The 27,277-nt window shown below is 40.0% G+C and overlaps 1 protein-coding gene across 1 annotated transcript in view; it reads left to right on the top strand.

Annotated features, from left to right (window-relative positions):
* GADL1 (glutamate decarboxylase like 1) overlaps nt 1-27,277 on the top strand; it is a gene marked incomplete at both ends in the record, with an annotated part of 148,128 nt that overhangs the window by 37,614 nt on the left and 83,237 nt on the right. The window contains 7 exons of the mRNA XM_080675538.1: nt 74-180; nt 1,057-1,172; nt 7,366-7,445; nt 7,568-7,622; nt 13,117-13,233; nt 18,087-18,151; nt 18,443-18,524. Of these exons, the coding sequence (XP_080531664.1) occupies nt 74-180; nt 1,057-1,172; nt 7,366-7,445; nt 7,568-7,622; nt 13,117-13,233; nt 18,087-18,151; nt 18,443-18,524 (622 nt within the window). The remainder of the gene's footprint in view (nt 1-73; nt 181-1,056; nt 1,173-7,365; nt 7,446-7,567; nt 7,623-13,116; nt 13,234-18,086; nt 18,152-18,442; nt 18,525-27,277) is intronic.

Genomic DNA, 27,277 nt, shown 5'->3' with positions numbered 1-27,277 from the left:
TGCATTGCTTGGGACATCAAAGGGATGGTTTGACTCTAGTCATAGAAGTGAAGTATTTTTTATATCTATCTAGTTATACATATGAGGTGTCCCCAGTGTTTCTGTTAGTGGAAGAAGAGGTTCTGAAGAAAATGATTGAATTTATTGGCTGGAAAGAAGGAGATGGAATATTTAACCCAGGTAAGTACAATTAGTTATTGCCATCTCCCTTCCATTAGAAGCATCTAAAAATAGATTAATATAGTATATGAAGAATAATTCCTTGCAGATTCACACATCACAAAAAGTGGGATATTAATAATGCCACTTAGGGAGACCCTAGCTTGTGCCTTTCTCCAGAGCAATAATAACCATAATAATAAAAGTGTAACATGCTAAATAGACCAGACATCCTTCCGGATGACCTTCCGGACAAAGCTGGGACTGCGAGGGAAGTCCAGGTCCGGGTGCCAGAGAGAAGCTGGTGCCGGCAGCTGGGGGAAGGACTCTTGTATGAATTTCATGCATCGGGCCTCTAGTTTTACATAAAAATAAATGACATAAATGCTAAACAAATTAGATATCTACAATTTAGGATTTATATCTAACACAAATGTTGGAAAGGCTATCATAAGATAATTAGGTTTTTAAATCAATTTTACCTGAGAAGGTTCTTAAGTCACATTTTATTTATCCTACAATCCTTTTTTTGTTTGTTTGGAAGCTGAGATGGGCATGTATTGTCATTTTATTGATCTGATGACAGACAGAAAGAATATTATTAACTACAGAGAGTTAGATACAGAACTCATAGATTGAAACCTTTAGTTTGGAAAAATTCCGGAATGAGAGAATAGACCAAAACTTCTCACTTTGCTGAGATCGGAAACTGCAGGAATTAGAGACTAGGAAGTGTGTAAGAGTAATGGAGTGGGTGGGGTGGTGTTTAAATGACTTTCCCAGTGATTTGTCATTAGACCAGAGCAGCCACAGCCATTTTTGCTTTCCACTGAAGTCAGCACTTAGGGAGCTATAACTTCATGCTATAAATCTGCCATTGCAATTTTGTTTTTGCAGGTGGCTCAGTGTCCAATATGTATGCCATGAATTTAGCTCGATACAAATATTGTCCTGATATCAAGGAAAAGGGGCTGTCTGGGTTGCCAAGATTAATCCTTTTCACATCTGCAGAGGTAAAAAATTATTTTGGGTATCAGATATAGATTTTCTGAGAATGCATTATTTAAGAGAACTTGTTTGTCTACGGATTCCTGATGCACTTTTATCCTCTCTGTGTAACTAATATGCCTAAGTGTAACATCGTATTTCATTCCAAAAGAAATTCTGATGGGTTTGATATTGGCCACCCAATTTTGTACATCACCTTTACTTAAAATTTATAGTCTGTAATATTTTCTTTAGAAAAAGAGAACATTTCATTTGAACATTCTATCTCTGTGAATCTCTTCTTTGAGTAGCTCATTTATTAGAAGTTAGATGGTTGATACTGATCTCAGCTATGTCATCTATTCCTATTTCTTTTTAAAATTGATTGCTTTGAATGACTAACACAAGGACTTTTCAAGAAGAAAGGGATATATTGAGTAAAAATGAACCTCGCTCTGTCTCTCTCTCTCTTTTGCTCACACACACACACACACACACACACACACACACACCTGCATGTTGCCACAATCCCCTATCTCATTTTACTTTCCACTTAAGTAGGGGCTCTGATGGTGGATAGGTGCATTGGCTTTGAACTAGACAAGATATGAACCCTATTATTTTTCTTTTCTGTTTTTGTGTGATTCCACTGGTGCCTCTGCCCATCCACAGCTTTTTCCTCACGCCCCTGGCAGGAGAGTGTAGCTTCTGTACCTTTTGCAATTGCCCTAGGTCTCCTTGCAACACACGAGGCTGGCAGAACAGGTATAGTTACATAGGCTGCTGGGTTCATATCTTGTCTCTACTACTACTATCTGAGTGACCGTGGGTAAGTTGATTAACTACTCTGTGCCTTAGTTTCCAAATTTGCAAAAATGAGCATATCAGTTAGCTCTTGTATCTAACCAAATGATCCCCAAACCCAGTGGCATAGAAGTATACACGTTATTATTTACAAGTCTTGGGATAGCTGGGTAGTTCAGCTACCCTTGCTGGGCTCCCTTACCTGTCTGGGGGTTGGCTGGCCAATGACCGATCTAGGAGCAATTAGGCTGGGATAACTCCAGTGAGTCCTCTTGGCTTCATTGTCTCTCACCCTCCAGCAGGCTGGTCCAGGTGTGTTCTTGTGGCAGTGGTACCAGGAACACAACTGCATGGAAGCGTTCCGGGATTCTTGAGTTCTAGCCTCAGAACTGACACCTTGCCATGTCTCCCTCATTTTCTTGGCAAACTAAGTCATGTCTAGGAACCCAGATACAAGAAGTGAGGAGATAGTCTACCTCTTAAGGATTTTTGCTGCAAAACCATCTGGGAAAGGGCATAGACACAGGTGCAGTAAACAATTTGGGCCATTAAAGCAACCCAACAGCCACATGAGCTTAATGGTCACCGGTTAGTGGGTTGTTGCAAAGATTGAATGAGTTAATGCATGAAAAGTAGCATTTGGCACATAAAAGATGGAAAAAAATGTTTGCTCTTATTATTAGTGGGAAGAGAACGATCCAACTCTAATTATGTGGTTAGAATAGATGGCATAGCTTACGTGCCGTCTTATCTGGAAGACCCTATTATTTTTCTTTTCTGTTTTTGTGTGATTCCACTGGTGCCTCTGCCCACCCACAGCTGCTTTTTCCTCACGTCCCTGGCAGGAGAGTGTAGCTTCTGTACCTTTTGCAATTACCCTAGGTCTCCTTGCAACACACGAGGCTGGCAGAATCTGAAAATTCCCTGTTATTTCCAGCTGGGCTTTCCTGTATCTGTTCTTTTCCTTCAAGAGCAAGAGCGACTTTATTATCGCCAAGGACAGACTGTACAAAGAGGTCCACAGTGGAAGGAAACCTGGCCACCCCCCACATTTTCCTCCTGTCCTGTCTGCCCTTTGCTCTGGTTAGTTCAGCTCTAAGTGTGAAGTGGACATGGGTGTTGGGAGGTACCGGGGAGGAATCACTTACTCTGAGATTCTTTACTCAGCCACCCCAAGGCCCTTCTTCATGAGACATTGTTTCTATAGCAAGAGAAGGATATTTGGGGATGTGGGCATCTGGGGAAAATACTTGGTTGTTTGGGATTATTATGGAGTAGAATTTTCCTCTCTGGGTTCCAACGCTTGGTATCTCAGTTTGAGGAACCCTAGTATATCAGGAATCAAAGTCTCTCCTGCACGGGAGTCTCTATTTCCGTGCCTGGGAAAACTCATTAAATAGGGCCTCTGCCACCAGCACAGTGCTTTGCCTTTTGCCTTTTTCCTTCTTCATGTGGTTTAAAACTGGTTAGAGTTCTTTTCTGGAATAATTGCTCCAGAAAGGGGGAAGAAATTCTATAAAAGCCTAGAATAAAGATTATGCCTAGGAAAGATCAGCAACACAGGTATAGTTACTCAGGCTGCTGTAACAAAACCTCAGGGACAGGGTCACTTAAAGAGCAGACATTTACCTCTCACAGTTCTAGAGGCCGGGAAGTCCAAGAGCAAGGTGCTGATAGATTCTGTGTGTGGTGAGGGCCCACTTCCTGGCTTGTAGACCCCTGTGGGCTCACATGGCTTCCCTCTGCCCAGGTGTGTGGACAGATTGTAAGATCTCTCTGTCTTCCTCTTCTTATACGGACATTAATCTCACCCGATCTTAACCAATACCATCACACTGGGGGCTGGGGATTACACACGTGGATTTTGATCTAACAATGGGAATTCCACAGAGAAATGCCATAACTTCAAACACAGTATAGCCCTGACTATATATTCTCACCCCATCCATCCAGACTCCACTCTGTAGCTTGTTCCTTTCCCTGTTCTGCCAAAGAGACTCAGTTCATAGCGTTTGCATTATCCTAATTCGTATTTTATGACCACCTTCGCCATTTATTACAACAAATCAGTTCATCATTTAGTTAAAAACAAAGAATTAAAGAAGGCCATGTTTCCTAATTGATCTTAAACCCAACGTTAATCTTTTTGCTATCTTCCCCTATTTTCTTTTGTCTTTTTTAAAAACACATATTTTTATTGATTTCAGAGAGAGAGAGAAACCTCAATGATGAGAGAATCATTGATCAGCTGCCTCCGAGCCTGCAACTGGGGCATATGCCCTTGACCAGAATCGAACCTGGGACCCTTCAGTCCTCAGGCCAATGCTCTATCCACTGAGCCAAACCTGATAGGGCTCCTTTGTTTTCTTTTGGGTGTTGGCTTATGCCCGTGGTTATTTTCCGGTATTGCTTGTTAGGTGGCCTGACTTTCCCAGTTTTTATGATGCCTGAGATTACCCAGGGTAATTACTGCATCTCTTGCCTTGGCCCATCATATGCAGAATATATGTACCCACCACTGGAGGCTTTTTTGCAAACTTCTGGTTCTGACTGTGATTCAGCTGTTGGTGGAAAACTGGAAGGTCATGACAGAGACCCGTAGACTGTTAGCATATCCAAGGTGGCCTCTCCAGGCTAAATAGGCACCAGAGAGAAGGGGACTTTAGGGGGAAAATAACAAAAGTAATAAATGTGTGGCTTGATTAGCAGTTAACTATGTATTCCTTGAATTTATAGAAATCTTAGGTTTGTCATTCAAATCATTTGGGGAATCAGCATAAAGTAGCGCTCCTTTGCCACTAAAGACTGAGGGGAGAAAAGAAACTCATTGCTTCCAGGTCAGCTGTCAATTGTGCTAGTTCCTCTCTAGCAGGAAGGAGGCTGGGGTGAGGCGAGGGAGACGCTAGGGTGCATGTCTCAGGTCATGCTGCCTTAGATGTTGCACCCGGGGGCCTCATTCACTCTCCCTATCCCTGGCCCTGCCTCCTAGTCTTCACCTGGGGTTGGATGTGATTGCAAGTGTTCTCCACAGGCAAGCAGGTGCTCTGAGGGTGCCGTGCAGAGCGCAGATCAGTCCACCTGGCCTCCGGCTCTGCTGCTTTGGGCACTGAACCAGTGTGTGCTCTCGGAGACATCCTACTTTTCTTTCTTCCCTAGCCTATAGCATTCACGGACCTTGCTCTCCCCGCCACCGGGAGCCAGTTTGAGCATCAAACTAGGCAGCACTAGAAGGCGTCCAAGCATCCAGAACACCATCTGGAGGGGGAAGCAGTGGTTCACTGAGAAATCCAAGGTCACAGAAAAAAGTCCTTGCTGGAACCAGAAAGGAAAACTTCAGTGCAATCTGTCTTTCATGGAGGCACTGGCTGTTTTAACTTTACAGGAGTGAACACCCGCTGAGCTTTTTGCTTCTCCTGTAGAGGAATGAAACCTAGGGGGATTGGGTCTTAGAACAGCCGACTGCTCTCCTGCCAGTGATGGGAGCGGCCACCGCTTGTTTCTAAATGCAGCTCTTACTTCTGAGCTCAGCCTTCGAGGTTTTCCTTTCCTTGAAAGTGCTCAGCATGTCTGAAGCATCGCCCTCTTTCTTTTCTCCCTCTGATGTTTTCAGATGCTCAGACTTCAGTTTTGCAGACGGTGTTTAATCTGCCCCTCTGCGTTTGAGATTGACATCAGACTATAATTAGCCCTGAGGTACCCAAAGATAGCTTCGCTGAGGCTATTCTTATTCTGATAACCAGTGTTTTATTTAGCAGATCTATTAGTTGGGGATATCTTGCTATTTCTAAGGGCAAAACAATGTGGTTTTCCTTATTTGGCAGATATCACTATGAAATCAATAGCTGTTTGGTTGCCAGAGCCCGAATCTCTTGTAAGAAATAATTGGCCTTCCCTTTGTCACCTTTGCAATGGCGGGCTGATATAACAAGTAGAGAATTAATTACCTTTTCACATAAGTCATGGCTCCTCAATATGCATATGTTCTTGTAACCACCTGAAATGAATGCAACCTACAGGCATTTTGGACAGGTTCTGTTTGACATTTAGAAATTAATTATTTAGGGTGGTTTCATTTTTCCTCATGGTGTTGCCTCTGCATTTATTTTTACAGAGTTTTTTTTTTTTAAAGAGCTTCCAATAAAACTCTCTTGACAAAAGAAGAAAAAAAAATTACCACATTTGAGGGAATATATCGAGATAAGTGTGAAGGCATGACTACTCTTAATTTGTATTCATACCTACAAATTAAATGACTAAGGTTTTGGGGGTACAGTAATGTCCCTTAGCACCTTCATTTTTCTGGCATGAAAAAGAATTAATTGACCACCTGTCCACACTAATGTATGAAGACTGACATCTCCGATGTTTGAATGCTAATTATCTATGGGCTTCATGTAGTGGGCGGAAAAGGTGCAATAATCTAAAGCATATTCTACTGTTTCCAATAAGAAATAGATGAGACCTAATTCCACAGCCATTAGACTCATTCATGCCAGGGCTGCATAAAGTAATCTGTCTATAAACTATTACTAATTTTGTTATGATTTTAGCCACATTCTGGTATGTCTAGCTTCAGCCTTCCATTGAATATTAAACCAGACTGGTCACGTGTCCAATCAGTATGTATGACCCATTGTTTGCTGTTGAAAATCATGAAACTCTTCTGTGATGTGGGATTATAACTTCTGAGACGGAGTCTTGCTCACTCCTTCGGGGGTTTTGAGTTAGCAGTGGACTAGATTCTCTTGCCATTGAGTCTTAGGAGCATCAAGAGAAACTTCTCTCAGTGTTCTGGAAAAAAGCCTCCAGCCACCAAGTTTGTTCCATATGCCAGGCTCTGTGCTAATCCCTTTGTATATATTAACCCAGTGGTCGGCAAACTCATTCGTCAACAGAGCCAAATATCAACAGTACGATTGAAATTTCTTTGGAGAGCCAAAGTTTTTAAACTTAAACTTCTTCTAACGCCACTTCTTCAAAATAGACTCGCCCAGGCTGTGGTATTTTGTGGAAGAGCCACACTCAAGGGGCCAACGAGCCGCATGTGGCTCGCGAGCCGCAGTTTGCCGACCGCTGTATTAACCCATTGAATTCTATGACAAAGATGGAGTAGGCATTGACATGCCCATTTTACAGATTTGCAAATTGAGGCTTAGGGAGTGTATATTATTTGCTTAAGTTTCCACTGCTGTAACTGGGAAAACTTGTAATTAAATTCTGTTTTCTCTGACTTCAACATGTTCTCCATCACTGCACTTAGGGGCTCAATTAAATTACTACTTTCTTTTTCTTTTATGCAGTAATGTTTTAAAGATTGTGCTCAGCCATATAACTTACACCCATGTAGATAATAAGCAGTAGTTTTTTCATGCTACGAACTCATGTCTCTTTCTTCCCTTTACCCCTTTAATCCAGTGTCATTATTCCATGAAGAAGGCAGCCTCCTTTCTTGGGATTGGTACAGAGAACATCTGCTTCGTGGAAACAGATGGAAGGTAATGGGGACAGGATCCGGGAACCTGGTGGGTGGAGGGGGAAATTCCTACTTTTAAAAAAGCTATACCGATGTGTGTTCACTGCTAAACATAACTGGACGTCTCAAATGTGTGTCTCTTAGAGGTAAAATGATACCGGAGGAACTGGAGAAGCAAATCTGGGAAGCCAGAAAACAGGTGAGAGGGGACAAAGAAAGAGGGAAAGAAAAGGTATGCATGTATCTGGGTGTGAGGGCAAGATTGCAAGGAGGGAATATAAGCAGCCAGACCCATTTCTGGGGGTGTGGGGCGGGGGGACAGAGGCGGGAGCATGGGAGAATTAAAATGCAGTAACTTACTTACAGGTGCTCCATTTCCAGGTGCTTGGCTTGTGTTCTGTGCAGTTTCTTGGATGTTCTCATCCCAGGTGGCCAGCACCTGTTAAAACACTGACATCATCGTATTCAGGATTCTTGACTAGAATTATCCTTAAAAGGTGGACCCCACCCTGGCTGATGAAGCTATATGGTTAGAGCAGTGGTCGGCACACTCATTAGTCAACAGAGCCAAATAGCAACAGTACGACGATTGAAATTTCTTTTGAGAGCCAAATTTTTTAAACTTAAACTTCTTCTAACGCCACTTCTTCAAAATAGACTCGCCCAGGCCGTGGTATTTTGTGGAAGAGCCACACTCAAGGGGCCAAAGAGCTGCATGTGGCTCGCGAGCCGCGGTTTGCCGACCACTGGGTTAGAGCATTGGCCTGCACACTGAAGGGTCACAAGTTCGATTCCTGGTCAAGAGAACGTACCTGGATTGCAGATTCAACCTCTGGCCCCAGATGGTGCGGGAGGGCAATCAATGGATATATCTCTCTCACATCAGTGTTTTTCTCTCTCTCCCCCCCCCCCTTCCTCCCTTCCTCATTTCCTCCCTCTTTTTCCCCTCCTTCCCTTATACTCCCTTTAAAAATCAATGGAAAAAACATCCTCTGGGTAAAGATTACCATTAAAAAATAGTGAACCCAGACTCTCCAGCAGGGCCCCACAACCACTCTCCTATAAAACTCCTGACTCTGAGAATTCTGCAGCCCAAACCAATGGTCTCTGTTGCATTCAGAATGATTCCTGACTTCCTGATCAACCTATCCTCCCAGATTGCTTCCACCCCAAGTCCATTCATAACCACCATCCTGTATTGAGTCTGGGTCTGATATTGCAGCTCTGGAAGAATATTCTCTCTCAGCTGCCAGCATGTATTAAAGTTGACATGTCTATCACTGGAGAAAGCAAGGCATGACCATGCTCATCTGCGATACTCTAGCTAGGGCTGGCCTTGACACCTGCTTTTGAGGTATGTCGCTGTCTTGGTGCCAGCCATCTTGCTTCTTGGACCTGTTGGCTTAGGTGCACCTGCTTTTTCACTGCTTCCCTCCCAATCCCAGCAGAGTCCTCATTGCGAAAGGAGCTTCAGACTGTTCTATAACTTTCCAGTAGGTAGCAACGAAGTAGGTGTGACTGCTGAATAATGAAAAGCCCAGCTTCTGATCTGGAATGTATTTCTCCCTCATAGGATTTCACACTCTAAGAAAAAATGGGTTTTCTTATTTTTAATTTTTTTAATTTTGATATTATATTTCAGTTATTTTACTCTTTATATTTTAATTTTTTTTTATTAAAAAACCCCACATTATCCAGAGCATGCTAGATTATTATATTTGGCTTAAAATTCTGTACTTAAAATTTTTGCCTTTTCTGTATATGTATTGGCTTAGGGCAGTGGTTGGCAAACCGCGGCTCACGAGCCACACGCGGCTTTTTGGCCCCTTGAGTGTACCTCAATCAGATTGAGGACGTTTTTAGCAAAGGCCAGCTTAGGAGTACCCTAATTAAGTTAATAACAATGAACCTACCTATATAGTTTAAGTTTAAAAAATTTGGCTCTCAAAAGAAATTTCAATCATTGTACTGTTGATATTTGGCTCTGTTGACTAATGAGTTTGCCGACCACTGGCTTAGGGTATGTCCTTAGATCTACATTTGTCTTTATTTTTTTAAACATTCCAATGGCAGGTGGACTTGAAGTTGTCTGGTGGTAGAGATGATTAGATTTCTTTGCCTCTTGGGTAAAATTCTAGATTACAACCACCTTGTTCATCTGTGAACTATAGCCATCAAATCCTAGTTTTATCTTTTTCTACATAAGTTGCTATCAAAGTGAACTTTCATAATGTCATTAATGCTTATTGGTGGGGAATATTGATTGTGCATTTTGTATGGTTTATATGATTCATTCATTCATTCTTCCCCCCCCCTCTCTCTTTTTCCTTCTTCCTCCCCTCCCCCCCTCCTTCCCTGACTCCCTCCCTCCTTCCCTGACTCCTCCACTCCTCCCTTTCCTTTCTTCCTTGAAATTTGAACTTTTACTTCTTTGAATTTTGAACTTTTTATTATGAAAAATTTCAAATACATAAATACAAAACTAATATAATGAGCATGCATATGCTTATCATTCATTTTCAACAATCATTAGCTCATGCTCCATTTTGTGTTATCTATACCCAGTTCCCTCCCATCACATGCAATTAGTTTGAAGCAAATCCCACACATCATATCATTTACTTTATAAACCTTTCAGTATATCTATAAGAGATATGTCCTCTCTTAAAAAAAAAAAAAAAGTAATACCAGCCCTGGCTGGTTTGGCTCAGTGGGTAGAGAGCATTGGTCTGCGGACTGAAGGGTCCTGAGTTCAATTCTGGTCAAAGGCACATGCCCAGGTTGCGGGCTCGATCCCCAGTGGGGGATGTGCAGGAGGCAGCCAATCAATGATTCTCTCTCATCATTGATGTTTCTATCTCTTGCTCCCTATTCCTTCCTCTCTGAAATCAATAATATACATATATTTTTTAAATAAAAAAGTAATACCATTATAAGGAATAATTTCTTAATATCATCAAATATCCACTCTATCTTAAAATTTCTCCCATTCCCTTTTAAAAATAGATGGTTTGTTTCAATAAGGATTCATAAAAGGCCTATGTGTTGCATTTGATTGATTCATCATATAAATCTCTTCTAGATCCCCGTCCTCCTTTTTTTTTTTTACTCTTACAATTTATCTGTTGAAAAAACTACATCTCTTGGTGTGGTAGTTTTCCACATTATGAATTTTGTAGACTGCATCACACATTTGAGACTAAGTACTCCCCTCCTCGGCACCACCCATCTGTTCTCTATATTTCTTGTAATTTGACAGTTAGATCTTGAGACTCAGTGAGATTCAGATTAGAAATGTTGCTGGGAATTATTCATGGGTAAATTTTGTCCTTCCATGAGGAGGCATCTCTTGTCTCTTTCTGTAGTAACATTGATTGGTGGGTTCCGGTATTGTCAGCCCACCTGTTAGAGAGCTCTGTATCTGCCTCTCACCTCATGGATTTCCTGCCATTGATCATCCTTGTCTAGACCCATTGTTTCAGTAGCTGATGTTCTAATTTATTCTCTTGTTCCTCCTCCATTTATTGGCAGGCACACTAATATAAGGAAAAATGTTCCTTCATCCCTATTTGGTTTCCCTAAGGAAACAGTTTTCACAGATAAGGCAGGATCCACGTTTTCTTCTTTCCCATTATTTGCTAATTTTCAGAATAGTGAGTTAGTTGCCTAGCATCCCCTAAGATAGTCAAATCATTAAGTATCATTAAGAACTCATTTTCTAGTATATTCGGTGGGTTTTATCCCACTACAATCATTATTATTTTCACTGTGTAAATTTTGCTTTGCTTTAACAATTAAAGTGCATGAAACTGACCTAATCTTAAGGTGAGAACCTGAAAAGAGAAGTTTCTCAAAAGTAAAAATTGCTTTCGGCACATTTTAAAGTAGAGTAATGGGGTGAGAGTCAGTATGTCTCCTCTGTTTTCCTTCAAGTCAGCTAAAACTGGGGCCTGGATCCACCAAGGACAAACTTCCCATCCGTTCTGAGATAATAATACCCGATGACTAGGTTATTTTTCTCAATAGCTTCAGACCTAGTTGTTCTGTTTTAAGCTTTTAACTCGGATTGTTTGAGATGTAGGAAATTGTGCATCCACTTCTTTTCTGCTGGGCTTCAATTCCCTGGCCAGCCACAATCCATTACAAATCTGTTGAGCAGTGACCTTTACTTGATGCTGAAAACCACAGAGGCATCCGAGGCTCTGAAGTGCTTATGAAGAGATAAAATAGTGTAACCACTGAATATTTGGGAGTATTTTTGCATATAACTTTTGAAATGACAAAATTTCCTAGAGAAAACAGGATATGGTCAGCACACCGTCAATTCTGTTTCCACTGAATTTTCTTATTAATCGCATGAGATGTGTGAAAGGGAAAATCTGGAAGGTTAAATCCAGATGGCAAAAGTTTAATTTCAGGGACTGATATTTATAGCTAGATTATTAAAAAGGTGAGAAAAAGTCATTAAAACGCTATGATAGCTTGCACAGGTGTTTTCTCACCACTGCCAGGATGTCATATAGTTTATGAGGCAAAGCTCAACCATTAAAGACACCATAAATGGTTTTAGTAAATTACTTTTTCTATTGCTTTTAATGATTGATATAAACCTGGTCCCATTTCCTTGAGGTCTCTGCCATGATAAAGGTATGATCTGTTGGTAGATGAGTGCAGGGAGGAATTCTCAAAGCCCATGGTCCCCAGGGACTCTGTCACCTCCTGGTCCCACTCTGAGAAGTTTGGGTGATGGACTAGGTTACAAGTGTCACAACCTTCTGCCTAAACCGCAAATGGGTTCATTGTGTACCGTCACTTTGATCTTATGCATCTCAGTTTTGAGATGTGGACTAAGTGCCCTTGCTCTGCCCTCCTTTCCATTGAGAAATGATATTCCTGTCAATGGTCAGCTAGATTGGAGTGAGTCTGGTTCAGAACCCCCAACAATAAAATGGGTCGTAAACTTATTTTATAAGAACTACCTGCACTTGAAAATAAAACTAAGGAAAAAAATAATTCCATCCAAAACGGAGGTAAGAATGAACTCAATGGGCAATAAATGTTTTTGTCACTTACTCCTCAGTTGCTAGAATAGTAGGCTTCTCCTTCTAGCACATTCTAACAGACTTCTCTGTGGCATACCTGTTTTGGAGAGTGGATCCCAGTGAGGTTACCTTGCCAAGTTTGTACCTGAGCACACTCTCTGTTTTGTAACTGCTCATACTTCATAAGGAGACAAGCCCACGGGCCTGCGGGCTCTGTCCCTGGAGCTGACTGTTCGTCTTCCAAACGGTCCTTTTTATTTTGGAGAAGGGTAACAACATTGGCATTCTGGAGGCCCAGTGAATCTCCCCAAGGAGTGAGGAATCTTATATAATGCCAGTGTGCCAATGGGGATGAGGTTATTTACTTTCTATCTAGGAAAGAGATGAACAGAAAAGGCTATAAAAAGAAAAGGAAACTAAAAATACTGAGTTAGGACAAAGGACTACTATTGTAGCATTTTCTGTTTCTTTAATCTATTTATAATAAAAACTATATAGTGAAAAAGCTTAGAAACAGTCACTGAATCGGTGATCATCTCCAAGAACCAAATACGTTTCTGGATATATTAGAACCTTTGTAATGTACCAACCTATTGCAGGATAAACTTAGAGGTGATGGTGACAGTTCTCATGTGTGGGTCCTTTTCACAGGGAGCAGCACCGTTTCTTGTCTGCGCCACCTCGGGTACAACGGTGTTGGGCGCCTTTGATCCGCTGGATGGAATAGCTGATGTCTGCGAGAGGCATGGCCTCTGGCTTCACGTGGATGTAAGTTCATCTGTATGTACACATCTGCTTAGCTTTCTAGTCTTTTTGCAGCTTTGGTGGGAAATCTTTCGTTTTCTCAGAAACTAGATGTGAGGTCCCCAACTACTTTTATTTACATTTCTAATTGGAGGAAATAGATAGGTCTTTTTTCCTAAGGTATAAAGAAGGATAGGCTAAGACTTGATGTGAAATTTGTTTCGGTTGTCTGGATCCCACTTTATTTCCTCTTCTCCCATGAACCCGTTTCTTGGGTCCTTTGAATCTACTGTCATTGAGGCAGCATGGTGAAGGGACACACTCAGCACTATCCAGTCAAGAGACTTCGGATTTGAATTGGCCTCTGTTGTCACTGTGAACTCAGCGCTCTGGGCTTTGGCGTCTTCATTTGTAAAGAGGGAAATGGCTGGTGTAGTCTGTAAAGAATCTTCTAGCTTTAAAATTATATGATACCAATCAACCAGAAAATGTAACAAGCTGCACCACGTAATTTCATGCTCTAATTAAAGCAGGTTTTATCTAGATCTGTTATAGATAATTATTTGAGAGGGCCTGGGATAACTTTACATTTTTCATAACTTTTTCACTTAAAGGATTGGCCTTTTCTTCTAATTAAGTTTGTAAGTCTTGGAGTTATAATCATTTTTTCCTTAATTAAAGGTCATTCTTAAAATTATACTTATCTAAAGTTAAAAGGTTGAATTCAGGCAACTATAAATGCTTGTTGAGTGTTTTCTTTTGTGTGTGTGTGTGTGTGTGTGTGTGAGAGAGAGAGAGAGAGAGAGAGAGAGAGAGAGAGAGAGAGAAATCGGGCGTTATTTACTTTGATTCATCCCAATAGAAGGGACTTGAACATGCTGATGAAACTTTAGGGAGTTTTTCTCTGGTAAATGAGTGGCTCATAGCCTCCTTATCAGAAAAAAAGAAAGAACAATATTTTTGACTTGCTGAAAGGAAGGTAGCTGAGTATTGAGAGGCTATACCTACACAGAATTTTATAGTTTGGATGGTTTTATGCTTTCAAAGTAAAGCATCTATGATATGATGGGGAGAGATTTTTCAGCAACTCAAGGCTTTCATTAGATGCATGCTAATGTATGGTAAAGGCAGCGGTAACATAATCCCACTAGAGTTATAGGCTCTATTAGCATGCCAATGGCAATATTTCAGGTAGGTTATTTGTGACTTCTTTAAGTGGAATTGTAATACTTGTATCTGTTTACATTTCAACTTACATCCTATTGATTTTTATAGACTTAGAAGCACAATAATACATTATGTCCTAAAAGATAATATGAAGTAAGTACTTCTGTAACTGTGGAAAGGAGGGGAAAAAATACATTAGCATGTATACTTGAAAATTCTACTCTCATAAAAAACATCAAATATGGGTTATATAGTTTATATAAAACAGTAACTACAGCAGTTTCTAAATTGGAAATGATATGAAGAGATTTATGGGGCTTGAGAGAACTGTGATTTGTAAGTATGAATAAAAACCTCTCTAGGTTTTCTACAAATGAAAGGTTGAATTTTGGAAGGAAACACTTCTTAAAAGGAAATATGTAAGCCACACAAATTATTCCTTTTGCATGTAATGAATGCCTGTAGCACTAGATTAAATTTGACAACAGTTTGTCTGACCTATTATAGAAATTAGCTCAAACATAGAGGCAGTGTTCACGCGTTCTTTAATACTGCAGACATTGAATCTGTTGGTAAAGTTTCATACAGAAGCATGTAGTTGTTCTACCTTTTTATACCATGCAGAGTTTATTCATTTTAAAGATAAAAGGTTAACAAAGTTGCCTTAGTTACTTTGACCTGTTGGAAATTTTCTAAAGAGTATTTTAAAGATACTTTAAATTATTAAAAACTGGTATTTACTTTCTTTTTTTAAAAAAATGTAATTCTGATATTCTTCTGGGTTTTTCAAAACAACAACAAAACAAACAAAAAGAGTTGCCCTACATATATACTAAAATTTATTAATTCTGAGAAATATTTTTTTTTTACATTTTTCACGTCTGGAATTGATACGTTGATATCATTCTTTTTTTATCAGTGGTAACAAAAAATGATAACTCTCACATTTGATAGTGTCTTAAATTTGGTTAATTACAATGCATTTTTTAACAACTGAATAATAAAAACCTATTCTTGTTGACATTTTTTGCCTCCAGTTCTATTCTTCCGTGAGAGCAAATTATTATTCTAGCCTCTGCCTGTGAGTGGGAGGCCAGATGTCAGGGCTGGCCCAACTCTTCTCCGAAACAGAGGCTGTGGCTGCTGCAAAACCTCACACCCCCAGCAAAGCTTCCTGAATCTCCCACCCACTCTTCATTCCAAGTCCCAGCAGGGTAGTAAACATTACATTTAACATCATGGGCGTTACACGCTGCTGGGTCTCAATTCTACCCCTGCCTCCACCCACCTTCCTTTCAGGATTGGGCCTACTGTTCACTTATTACCTAAGCAATGAAAGAAAATATGCTAGTAAAATGCTAACTGTGGTGCCTAACATATAGTAATAGCTCAATAAATGATGGTCCTTATTGAGATGGAAAACCAAGCTCCTTCATCATGTAGGTGATTTGTTTGTTGTTTTCGCAAGTTTTGGAGTTAGAATTTACAACATTAAGCAAACAGAAGTAGGGCATAACACTAGGGGTGTGGTTTTTCTCCTTCCAGCTTTTTTTGAAGAATAAATTGTGGATGAGTTGTTCCTTACCCTCCTGACCACTCTGTAAACCAGTGCACCACACCTTGAAATAATGCATGTGACTTGAAAACTTCAATCCAGCTCTCTAGGATTGGGAGAATATTGTTTACTTTTGGGGGAAGGAGACGAGGCAGAAGGTAGTGTAGGAGACACAAAGGAGAGCAAGTGTCATAGGGGAGGCAGGTGGAAAGATTAAGAGGGTAAATGGGTGTGTCTGAGTCTTACTATTAATCCTTCTCATAATTGTCCCTGGTAGGTTCTCAATGAAGTTGGGGATAAAAGGATTGAGAAAAAAAGTAGGCAACTCAGTGTTTAGGGTGTGTAATGGAAGTGAGACAACATAATAGGTAAGTCATCTTAATGTTTGTGAAAGTAAAGATCTCAAGATCTAAATTGGGGATCCTCAATTAGTAGGACAGGGTAAAGTTTTCTTAGATGCTGAAGGCAGTTGCCCCTGTATCTCAGCCTTAGTCAGACATGGTCCATCAGGAAAGCCCATGGGGAAGAGTGCATCAAGAAGGGGGCTTGACAGACAACCCGAAGTCATCGGTACTGTAACTGGGAATCTTTGGGATTTGCATGCATACCACCTTCAGTTCACAAACCTTTGGGAACCCTGTGGGGTTATTGGAGACACTAGTCCATGCAAACAGAGCTGGAATTAAGGTGACACAAATAAGGTTCCTAGGACTCAAGTTAAGAAGGGATTCACTCTCAGGGCCAGGCAAGAACCCAAAGCTGAGAGTGTGTGCCTTCTTTAATTGTGCACCTTAGGTGACACAGTCACTGCATTCTAGCCCTAAATGAGAGAGCTGTTCATAAGTGGGATTTAAAGCCTTGCCTTATTGTTCACCAATGGGCTCAGCTTTTGCGATAGTCTGAGGATCATGGAGACGTCTCATTTCTGTCACCTTCCACATCTATGATACACATAACCTTTCCACACTTCTTTCCATATGATACTGGGTATTCATCATCTTTTTAAATCCTATAGCCTGAAATAGGATGGTCTACATCCTAGGCAGTTCCTAAACTCACCTCCTGCCTATAATACTTCCATCACCCTCAGTTATCCATGCTGCACCCTACCATGTGACAAACTGGCCACCTTCCCTAGTTATGATGCTATTGTGAAAAGAGAACGAGCTCTGCCTCCCAGATCTGGTTTTTATTACCTGTGAGACCTTGGGCAGTCTACCTACCACCTCTGAGCCTTAGTTTTTTCTATTACAATTTGAAGTGATAATAATTCCATTCTCAGTGCAATGTTGTGCAGTGTAAATAGCCTTGGAGAGCATTCAACATAGCCCAAGACAGTCCCCTCACGTTTCCTCACTGCAGTCGCCCTTCCCTGCCCTACAAATGAAACTTAGAAGTTTGCTCAATTTCAGGAACCAAACTGACTTTCTTATTCCTCACACTGATTCTTCCTCCCTCCTTTCTAGACTTACTGACTATGGGATTTTCTTTCATCTCCTTATTCTTAGTTCCCCGCTCCTTTGCTCATGTTTTCCTTTTCAATGAATAACTTCCTTAAATCCCAGGTTTTTCCTTTCTCTCACATTTTTGACTTACAAATATATCTGAAAGCTATTTGGCTGAAAAGATCTAATTTTTCAATAATAGGATCCATTTCCTCCTAGCTGAAGTTAGTTGGCTATGAATTCCTATATGCCCTTCTATCCACCTTGTTAAGCACGTGCCACATTTACTAAATAGAATGCCAGGCCTTAGTCCCTGACTCGTTATCAGCATCGGTACCTTGTGTATGACAGAATCTTGGTGGTGTAAGGTTATTGTCTATTTTAGATTCTAAGATTCGAGAAGGTATAGACTGTGTCTTTTAAACCTTTTGGATCCCACACAGCTCAACAGGTTAATATAACAATTTCTTTATCAGATGTGTGAATGTACATCCTAAGGGTCCATAGGGAGCCCTCGGTCATGATGAGGCCCTGATTGCCTTGTTAGGGGCAGTAATCCATCTTTCTTGGAGTACAAATTGGTTAACATGGACTTAAAACCAAGTAGCAAGGCAGGTTGAGGTTGTCCCTTGGCGTTTTCTGGGACAGTTGGCTGGTAAACAGATAACACCGAAATAACACTGTTTTTGGTTACACACTTTTCTCAACAGGCTTCTTGGGGTGGCTCGGCTTTGATGTCAAGGAAGCACCGCTGGCTTCTGCAGGGCATCCACAGGTAAATGTCGCTCCCCACACACAGCGCCTTTGATCGAGGCATGGGAATCTCCTTGGATTTTGCTCACTTACGTGTCATTCTAAAAGTAGACAGAGAAACAAAGTAATTGCTTAATTCAAAGGGAAAAAACCCAAACTCCAAATTCCCTAGACTACTTAAACAAGGAATCCTGTTGAGCACTACCTTGGGTCTGAGTAGTGAATGTGTGTGCTGCTGATGGTAGAATTCTTTCCTCCAGTAGAAACTAATGAGGGCCCCCCACCTTGTCCTTGTCTTTGTTTTACATAACAGAGCTGATTCTGTGGCCTGGAACCCCCACAAGATGCTGATGGCGGGAATTCAGTGCTGTGCTCTCCTTGTAAAGGACAAATCTGTGAGTTTTTCTCTTCTGGCCTCTGGGCACTGAGGGGTTAAATTACGGGGTTTGCAGAAGATTTATTTTTGCTTTTATTTTGGCGCTTTGGGCCAGCTCTAGATAAAGGTCTTTGGTAAAGGTTGGCGCAACAAAAGGAAAGATAAATAGACTCAGTTGAAAGAGGCAGTGCTTTTGCTCAGGTAATTTTACAGATTTGATTTAGGTATTATGTAATCTCATTAGTTACAGCAAAATGGTCTCTCTCGCTCTCATTTGGATTATATTTTAAAAATCAGTTTTAAACACTGCCAAGAATTTTTTTCTCCTTGATTAAGTCTGGGATTTAAGTTATCTTGAAACTTCTGCTCGCTGAGAAAGTGGAACAGATGTGTGTCATACATTAAATTGAATGCTTAATATGCGTAGCTGGGGCTTAACAGCCCGTTTCGATGGGAAGATGTTAGTTCAGGGCTGATCACTGAACACTGATTTATTAGAGGATTATCTGTCTCAAGCGGTTGGTACTTAGCTTCTTTTGGAATCTTGGGGAGAGTTGAAAATTGTCTGGGTTACTGGGAGGGAAGTGGGCAAAGAGTTGTTGAGGTTCTTCTTGGCTGGAGGTATAAACGCTGTTTTCTGTGGGTTAAATAAGGATCCTGGTGGGAAGTGGCCCAGGCTGGGAAGTGCCACTTCATTCTTAGAAATGCCTCCTCAAGATCTATGTGCAGCATGTGGGTGATCTTTCTCAGCCATCTGTTTACATTTTTTCCTAGGGGACTCCCTTTGCCAATGCTAAAGTCATGTTCTCTTTGTAAGGAATTTGATTTCAAATGGAAACCATATTTAAAATGTGAAACCTTGTCTTGCCTGTGTGGATAGTTACACCTCTCATAAAGGGAAAAACTGTGGTGTGTGTATGTCAGCGCCCTTTGTGATTTGAGATGCACAAACAGAATGTCCATGGGAAACTAAGAACAGCTTCTGTGTCTGTAGATAGAGACACTCTTGGGAACATAAATCCGTTCCTTAATGTTTTATTAGACTGGCTACCCTGGACTGTCTTCAATTCCATTGAACTATTTTTCATTTAAGTTTTTAAATTGTAGAGTGATGACTGCATGTTATAACTGAAAAGTAGTTTAAGATTATTGTATTATGTATGAACAAAAAAAAAACAAAACATACTCAACTTGCCCGGCTGGTGTTGCTCAGTGGTTGAGCGTCAACCCATGAACCAAGAGGTTCCCAGTCAGGGCACATGCCTGGGTTGCAGGCTTGATCCTGGGTAGGGGGTATGCAGGAGACAGCCAATCAATGATGTTTCTCATAGATGTTTCTATCTCTCCATCTCCTTCCCTTCCTCTCTCTCTAAAAATCAATAAAAACATTAAAAAAAAAACATACTCAACTTTTCCATAGTTACATATGTAAGACATGATTTAAGAGTTTAGGAGTAAACCCAGGTTTTCCTTTGGTCTAGATATAAAACAAAAACTGTATCTTATCTGTTGGTGTGCTGCTCTCAGGAGTGGAAATTTTAGACCAAGCATGTCAAACTCACGGGCCGCATGCCTCATTTATTTGGCCCGTGTTAGCCTTTGAGTTTGACATGCTTGTTTTAGACCAAAGATTTTATGACTACTCTTTCAAATACTTTTCTAGCTTTTATACATTTTTCTTGTTGAATGATAATTGAGTGATTTAGATAAGAGTTTATTTACATTTATGTACTTGAAGCAATTTAAAATTTTCTGGGTCATGTAACCCTATAACAGAGGTTACATTGTACTGTGTGTGTGTGTGTGTGTGTGTGTGTGTGTGTGTGTGTGTGTTTAAAGAATTCATTCCTGGATCTCAATAAAAGCAATAATATCCATGTCTACTCACTTGGCAAGATTTAAGAGGTTAGAAAAATTGCATTTATTGTGTAAAGAATTGAGCACTTTCAAAAGTTGCCTTTTTTGGATGAAAGACCATTTTCAAATGAACTGGAATGAGAGCTGAGCCATGAAATATGAGATATGACAATCAGCTTGCAAATTTTGTGTCTGCAGTTTTCTGTCTCTTTTGTACCTATTTTCTGCCTCTGTTGTTCTCTTTCATATTCACTTACTCATTCTACCAACACTAACTGATTTCCTATGTAGGCCAGGCTCTGTGCTGATTCTGAGCTTATAAAACAGACACATCTCCCATAGTCAAAGAGCGTATAATCCCATAGAGCCATGGTCGGCAAACTGCGGCTCGTGAGCCACATGCGGCTCTTTGGCCCCTTGAGTGTGGCTCTTCCACAAAATACCACGGCCTGGGCGAGTCTATTTTGAAGAAGTGGCGTTAGAAGAATTTTAAGTTTAAAAAATTTGGCTCTCAAAAGAAATTTTAATCATTGTACTGTTGATATTTGGCTCTGTTGACTAATGAGTTTGCCGACCACCACCATAGAGGAAACAGTGAACAAAATATACCCATTTAATTCCTTGATTACTATTTTAATAAGTCAAAAGCTTAAATGTCCCTTCTTAAGGGTCCCAGGACTCCACAAGGTAAACTGGCATCTCCCCTTTATTCTTTCTCTGACCCTGTTCCCTTCCTATGAAGTACTCACCATGATTTGTAATCATGACTTCTCATGTATTAACTTTCCCTACGCCTAATAGGAACTACGTCATTATATTCACCACTCTCTTTCCAGTGCATAGCGCGTTTTCATTGAACAAGGAAAATAATTAAAATTTGCTGAAATTTTTAATGAGTAAATAAATCAAAAGTCCTCAGCAATATCTGCCTTCATGCCAACAATAACTGAGAGTTTCCAATTTCTCCTCCACCCCAAATTATTCCTGTTGAGAGCTCTGATTAAACAGTGATTAAAATTATAGTGGATGAGCTTTATTGCTTGGTCCCTTCCACAGGCATGAGCATGCCTCCAGCAGTAATTGATGAACAGTGATTTTAATTTGGACTTATTTCTCCAGTTAATGGAAGGGGATAACTCCAGTTAAAGAAAGCAAATTACTTAGTGAATATCCTTCTGTTAAGGAAAAAGCTAATTCCCTAATTTGTATCCTCAAAGCCCTAACATTCACAATGCTGCTTTCCTGATTGACTAGCTTGGGATGTTTGCGTTTTTAATTTCCTGCATTAGGAAAAAGGCTGCTTTAGAAACAAAGCTGAGCTGTTGCTCTGGAAGAGTACTATCACTAAACCTCAGCATCATAGTGGGGAAAAAAATCAGGGATTTGGAAAAAAAAAATCTGTGATTTTTAAACAGGTTGACTTCAGATGTAGATGCTGGATTTATATGGCAATTTTGGATCAATGACAATTTTGATATTTTCATCTAAAATAAAATATCCTTAAAATCAGTTGCATGGATGCAGAAAAATCTCAATATTGGCTTCTTGATTTTTAGTGTTTATTAGAAGGACTTTTAGTTTTACAAAACCTCACAGAGAACATGAAATATGCTAATTAGGTGACTTGTTGAATACAGATTATTCCTCTCCATTGGTACCTCTCCATTTGTACCCACCATTATCATCCAGTATTAATTCACAGGGACTCCCTGTTTAACCTATCAGCTGCAGGCAATTTAAGGGACTTTTTAAAAAGAAAGACTGTTGATACTGTGAATTTTAATATTATGTCCATTTTTATAGGTTTATTTCAGAAGTAATGCATGTATATTTTAGGCAAATCAGAACATTTATATATGGAGAAAGATGAAGAAAAAGAGATATAGAATATAAATAACTGAAGATGGCATTTTATGTATTTTCTTATGCATATATACATGTACACCTACCTAATCTAAAAATATTATAACATATTTTGCTTTTAACATGCTTTTTCTATTGAACAAAATTGAGCATTGTTCCATGTCAATGTGCATTGTATACATTTTTAATATCTGCATAGTATTCTATTGTTTTGATATGATCTAGTTAACTTGACCACCCCCTTATTATTGACCAATTAGACTATTTTAATTTTTGGCTGTTATGGATTTGACTGCCATCTTTGAGGCTAACTACTTGCACAGCCTTTATTCTTTCCTTGGAATAAACTCCTGGAAGTAGGAAAGCTTTGATCATCTTTCATGATACTGTTTTATACTTGTTTCCTGAATTTCCTTCTAGGAATGGCTTAACTTTTCACTAGCAGAGTGTATGAGAGAGAGAGAGAGAGAGAGAGAGAGAGAGAGAGAGAGAGAGAGAGAGAGAGTTAGTTACAGGGATCCCTTTGACATCACAGGGGTATTTAGCTCTGTTGATTTAATAGGCAAGTCATTTGTACCATTCTAGAGAAGGCTCAGAATGTAATCCCAGTTTTTCTTTCGGAGAAGAAGCAGCAGGAAGAAGAGTAGGAAATTCATTCAATACTAGGTGTGGGCACTGCAATGCAAAGAGGAAAGAAGAAAAGGGAGATGAACACCACCTCCCAATGTGGTCCCCCAGGAGAAGGCAGAGAAATTCCCCTGGAATACCACCCCTGAAAAATGTGCTTGCTATCTCTCAGCCCACTTAAATTTCTATTTAGAATGATACTTGATATTGCAAATGACAATTATTACATGCCATTTTAAAAAATTGTGCAAGCAAAAAAGAAGGAAGAGGAAAGAGATGTATCTGAGAAACTAGAACAAACTGTATCGGCTTTTGTTCGGATTTCTCTTTTAGCTCTTGTTTTTCCTCATCGAGTTCCTATAGAAGCGCCATTAGATGGTTTGAAAATACAGAACAATCTGATCATCAAAACATTGTTTTTCTTTCATGCCAGAGAACACTCATACTCTCCCTATGCACGTACATTATAAATGTCTTTGGAATGACAGCTTCCTAACTAATGTAGCAAAAAATAGGGGGAAGGTATGCGTTTAAAACTGATTAGAAAGAAGAAGCATTTGACTTGTAGAAGGGACATCAATCTTCGGTGCTTGATGCTGCCAAAATTTTTCTCCGTATCTTGAATGCTCTTGCTTGAGCTGAGAAAATTCTTTTTAGACTTTTCAGCAAGGTTGAGAATTGCATAAACCTGGCAGAACTGATCGAGTTCATGGTTAGTAAATAGCCCTTTTCTTTCTTAATTCCTGTTTTTTTAAATCATAATAAACAAAAGTTAATTTTATTTTCATGAGATTTTTGGAAATGTGTGCATATGCATGTTTATATGCATGCATTACATTTTTGAAAACCCATGTGGTGTTATCACTCGTAACAAACACCTCTATTAGGTCTGCTTTCCTTCTCCATGAGGTAAAGAGATACAATAATTAATGTTGGAGTTACACATGTTCAAAATACATTATGCCTTTTTCCACCAAACAAAATAATAAAAATGGGGTTTAGTGTTTATTTGTTGTTATTGCCATTGTCATTAAATTTAACAGGGGATTTGCACTTTGTTTTAGATCCTTGCTCCAAGGGATGTGCTATTTTGCATAATAGTTATTATACTACTTGATTTCAATTAATAGTTACCATCTTGGCATAAATGGGCACAAGTCCCAATGTAGAACTTAGTCCATGGTTCTTGTAATCATCTATATATTAGACCGTGAGCTACTGGAGGGCAGAAGGGGTCTTATTGCTATAGACCCACCTACTTAGAACAGAGCCCAACACTCAACTAATGCTCAATAAAAATGTCTCCTGAAATGATCTTTGTATCTTTTTCCAATACCATCAAATGATAATGTGTTTTAAATTCTTTACCTGCAGCTGAAGTAGTAGTTCCTTTTTATTCGAGACCTGATCTCTTCCAAGTCTCAAAGAATATCCTTTCCCGCTAATAGGTAACAAAAATTTTTGACGGGGTGTGGAAATTGTTTGTCTCATCCATATGGTTTGATATACCCATCGCCTCCTCACATCTCCCATTTCATGTTGGCACATTTTAAAAAATCCTTTAAACTGTGCCAACATTTGGCCTTTTATCTTCGTGTCTCAGAGACCAATAATAAATCAGTGACTCGTGCTTTCCTTTTTCAGAAACCATATTATCCTTCCTCTAGGGAGTTATTTTTTGTTTTAATGTCTAATGATGCTGTTCTTTATTGAAGACTGGACAAGTGGAAGAGAACTTGCTTTTCTAAGGTTCCCTGAGTCCTCTCTTGACCTCTTCTAACACACAGAATGTTTACTGACTGTGGCTGCTTACATTATTGGATGCAGCATTTTGGCCAGTGGTTTCCTCATTTCATCCCTAAGTTCCTTCAAACCTCTGTGTGGCTGCCACCTGGTCCTACTGATTAAGTTACATTTATTTCATCAGTTTGACTTAGATGAGTTGGAATGTTGCCCAGTTTTGATTTAATATCTTCTTCCTATCTATTTCTGGAGAACCCCGAGAGTGTGTGAATCTCTCCAATATTTTTCCAGGTAAAGAATTCAGTCTTTATGGCAACCATCCCATTTCAGTATGGGACTCACCCCAACCTTTGCTTCTCTACCAATCATCACAGAAGACTTCAGATTTTCTAAGAAATGACCAAAAAAGGAAAAAAAAAAGTATAAGACTCTACCTTTGTGTGCTTTTGTCATCCCCAATTTGATAAAAACTAGCAGTTGAAAAATAGGATTCTATTTACAGATTGAATATTTTCTCTCCTCTCTTGTAACCAAACTGCAAAAGGGCCTCAAAATAATGGGAAAATTATATAAGTTAAAAATCTAAGAAAAATGAGAAACATAAGGGTAAGGGCATAAAAGGAAACCTGGAATGAAGCTAATGGAAAAATTCATGCCATAATTAGCATGCTACACCTGCTTCAGTGGGTAGGCCAAAATATTTTAGCATTTTTAATGGATTCCAGGCATCTGCCTTTTTTTTTTTTTTCCTTTTATTTTACTACTAGAGGTCCGGTGCATGAATTCATGCACCAGTGGGGTCCCTCAGTCTGGCCTGCGGGATCAGGCTGAAACCGGCTCTCCAACATCCCCCGAGGGGTCCCGGATTGTGAGAGGGCACAGGCCAGGCCAAGGGACCCCACTGGTGCATGATCGGGGGCAGGGAGGGACACAGGATGTTGGCCAGCTGGGGAGGGACCGCAGGAGGGCTCCAGGGTGTGTCTGGCCCTTCTCGCTCAGTCCCATTTGGCTGGACCACAGCAGCAAGCTAACCTACCAGTCGGAGATCATAGTGACTGGTCAACCAGTCAACTGTCTGCCCTCAGTCGTCAGTGCATGTCATAGCTAGCGAGCTGTTGAGCAGTCTTAACATATCATTAGCATATTATGCTTTGATAGGTTGAACAGACAACCAGGTAACCGGACACTTAGCATATTAGGCTTTTATTACTAGGTATATAGAATTAACTCACTGCAACAAGGATTTCTTTCCCATTTCTACTTTCTTTTTTTATATATATATATATTTTATTGATATTTTACAGAGAGGAAGGGAGAGGGATAGAGAGCTAGAAACATCGATGAGAGAGAAACATCGATCCGCTGCCTCCTGCACACCTCCCACCGGGGATGTGCCCGCAACCAAGGTACGTGCCCTTGACCGGAATCGAACCTAGGACCCTTCAGTCCGCAGGCTGACGCTCTATCCACTGAGCTAAACTGGTTTCGGCTCCCATTTCTACTTTCTGTTATGACACTTGACACCCTTTTAACTTCTTGGAATAAATATTCCATGTGTTTGCATTTGCACAATTCTAGCGGTCATTTTTGTTGTTTTCCAAGAAAGGTATTTTAAAACATACCTAACACTCCTAATTACACTTTCTAGCTTTGTTGATTCAAGGCCAAAAAGTCTCAAGAAGTCAATTTTTTTCTGGGTTTTTCTTCCACAGCAACTCAACATGTCAATACAAATCTATGTGAATGAGAGTACTCTAATTTTGTAGATAATTCAGAGGTGGTAAATATATATTTATTTTCTATAGACTTTTAATAGTTGTACTTAAACCCTAATTTGTACAGAAATTGTTACTAGCATATAATAAAGAAGTTAATTGTGAACTGAATAGAAAAATGAAACTGTACAATAGTTACCATATTTTTCATATTGAAGGTGCATATATCTTATGCAGCAAACACATCTGCACTTATATTCTCACAGCGAACATACCTGCCTTTAGGCCCTCATGATGCTGATAGTAAATCATAATCTAAGGAGTTTTATTTAACTGCCCAAGGAGCTCCATCTCTTCTCAGGCAGTTTATTCTTAAGGCTATTTGGGAGTTTGGAAGATACTGGTCATGTTTCCCCCCAATTGATTATTATGAAACATAGGAAAAACATAAAATATGCATAAAATGTAAGTGAAAATATTGATGTACTATCATCCTATCTAATAAAAGAGTAATATGCAAATTGACCGTACCTCTGCTACACCCACAAGCCACGCCCACAAGCCAATCAGGAGCAAATATGCAAATAAACCCAACCAAGATGGCTACAGCCACAGAGAGCAGGAGGGAGGCTTGGGTTTCCCCGGCAATGGAGGAAGCCAAGCTTTCCGCCTGCCCTTACCAGCCTAGGCCTCCACTCAAGGCTACAAAGTTTCAATGATAGAATATACATAAGTCCAAACAGAAATGGCGGCAGCCACGGAGCTGGAAAGAGCAGGAGGCTAGGGTTGCCCGCGGCAATGGAGGAAGCCAAGCTTCTGCAGCCTTAGCCAGCCCAGGCCTCTTAAGGCTACAAAGTTTCAATTATAGAAGATACATAAATCCCAACAGAAATGGCTGCCGCCTTAGAGCAAGCAGAAGGCTTGGCTCCGCTCCAGGCTACAAAGTTTCAATTGTAGCAGATAAATA

This window comes from Plecotus auritus, assembly GCF_963455305.1.
Source record: "Plecotus auritus genome assembly, chromosome: 6".
NCBI classification, from domain to species: Eukaryota; Metazoa; Chordata; class Mammalia; order Chiroptera; family Vespertilionidae; genus Plecotus; species Plecotus auritus.
Note: the sequence above shows the minus strand (reverse complement) of the source record. Positions and strands in the feature narration are given on the sequence as shown.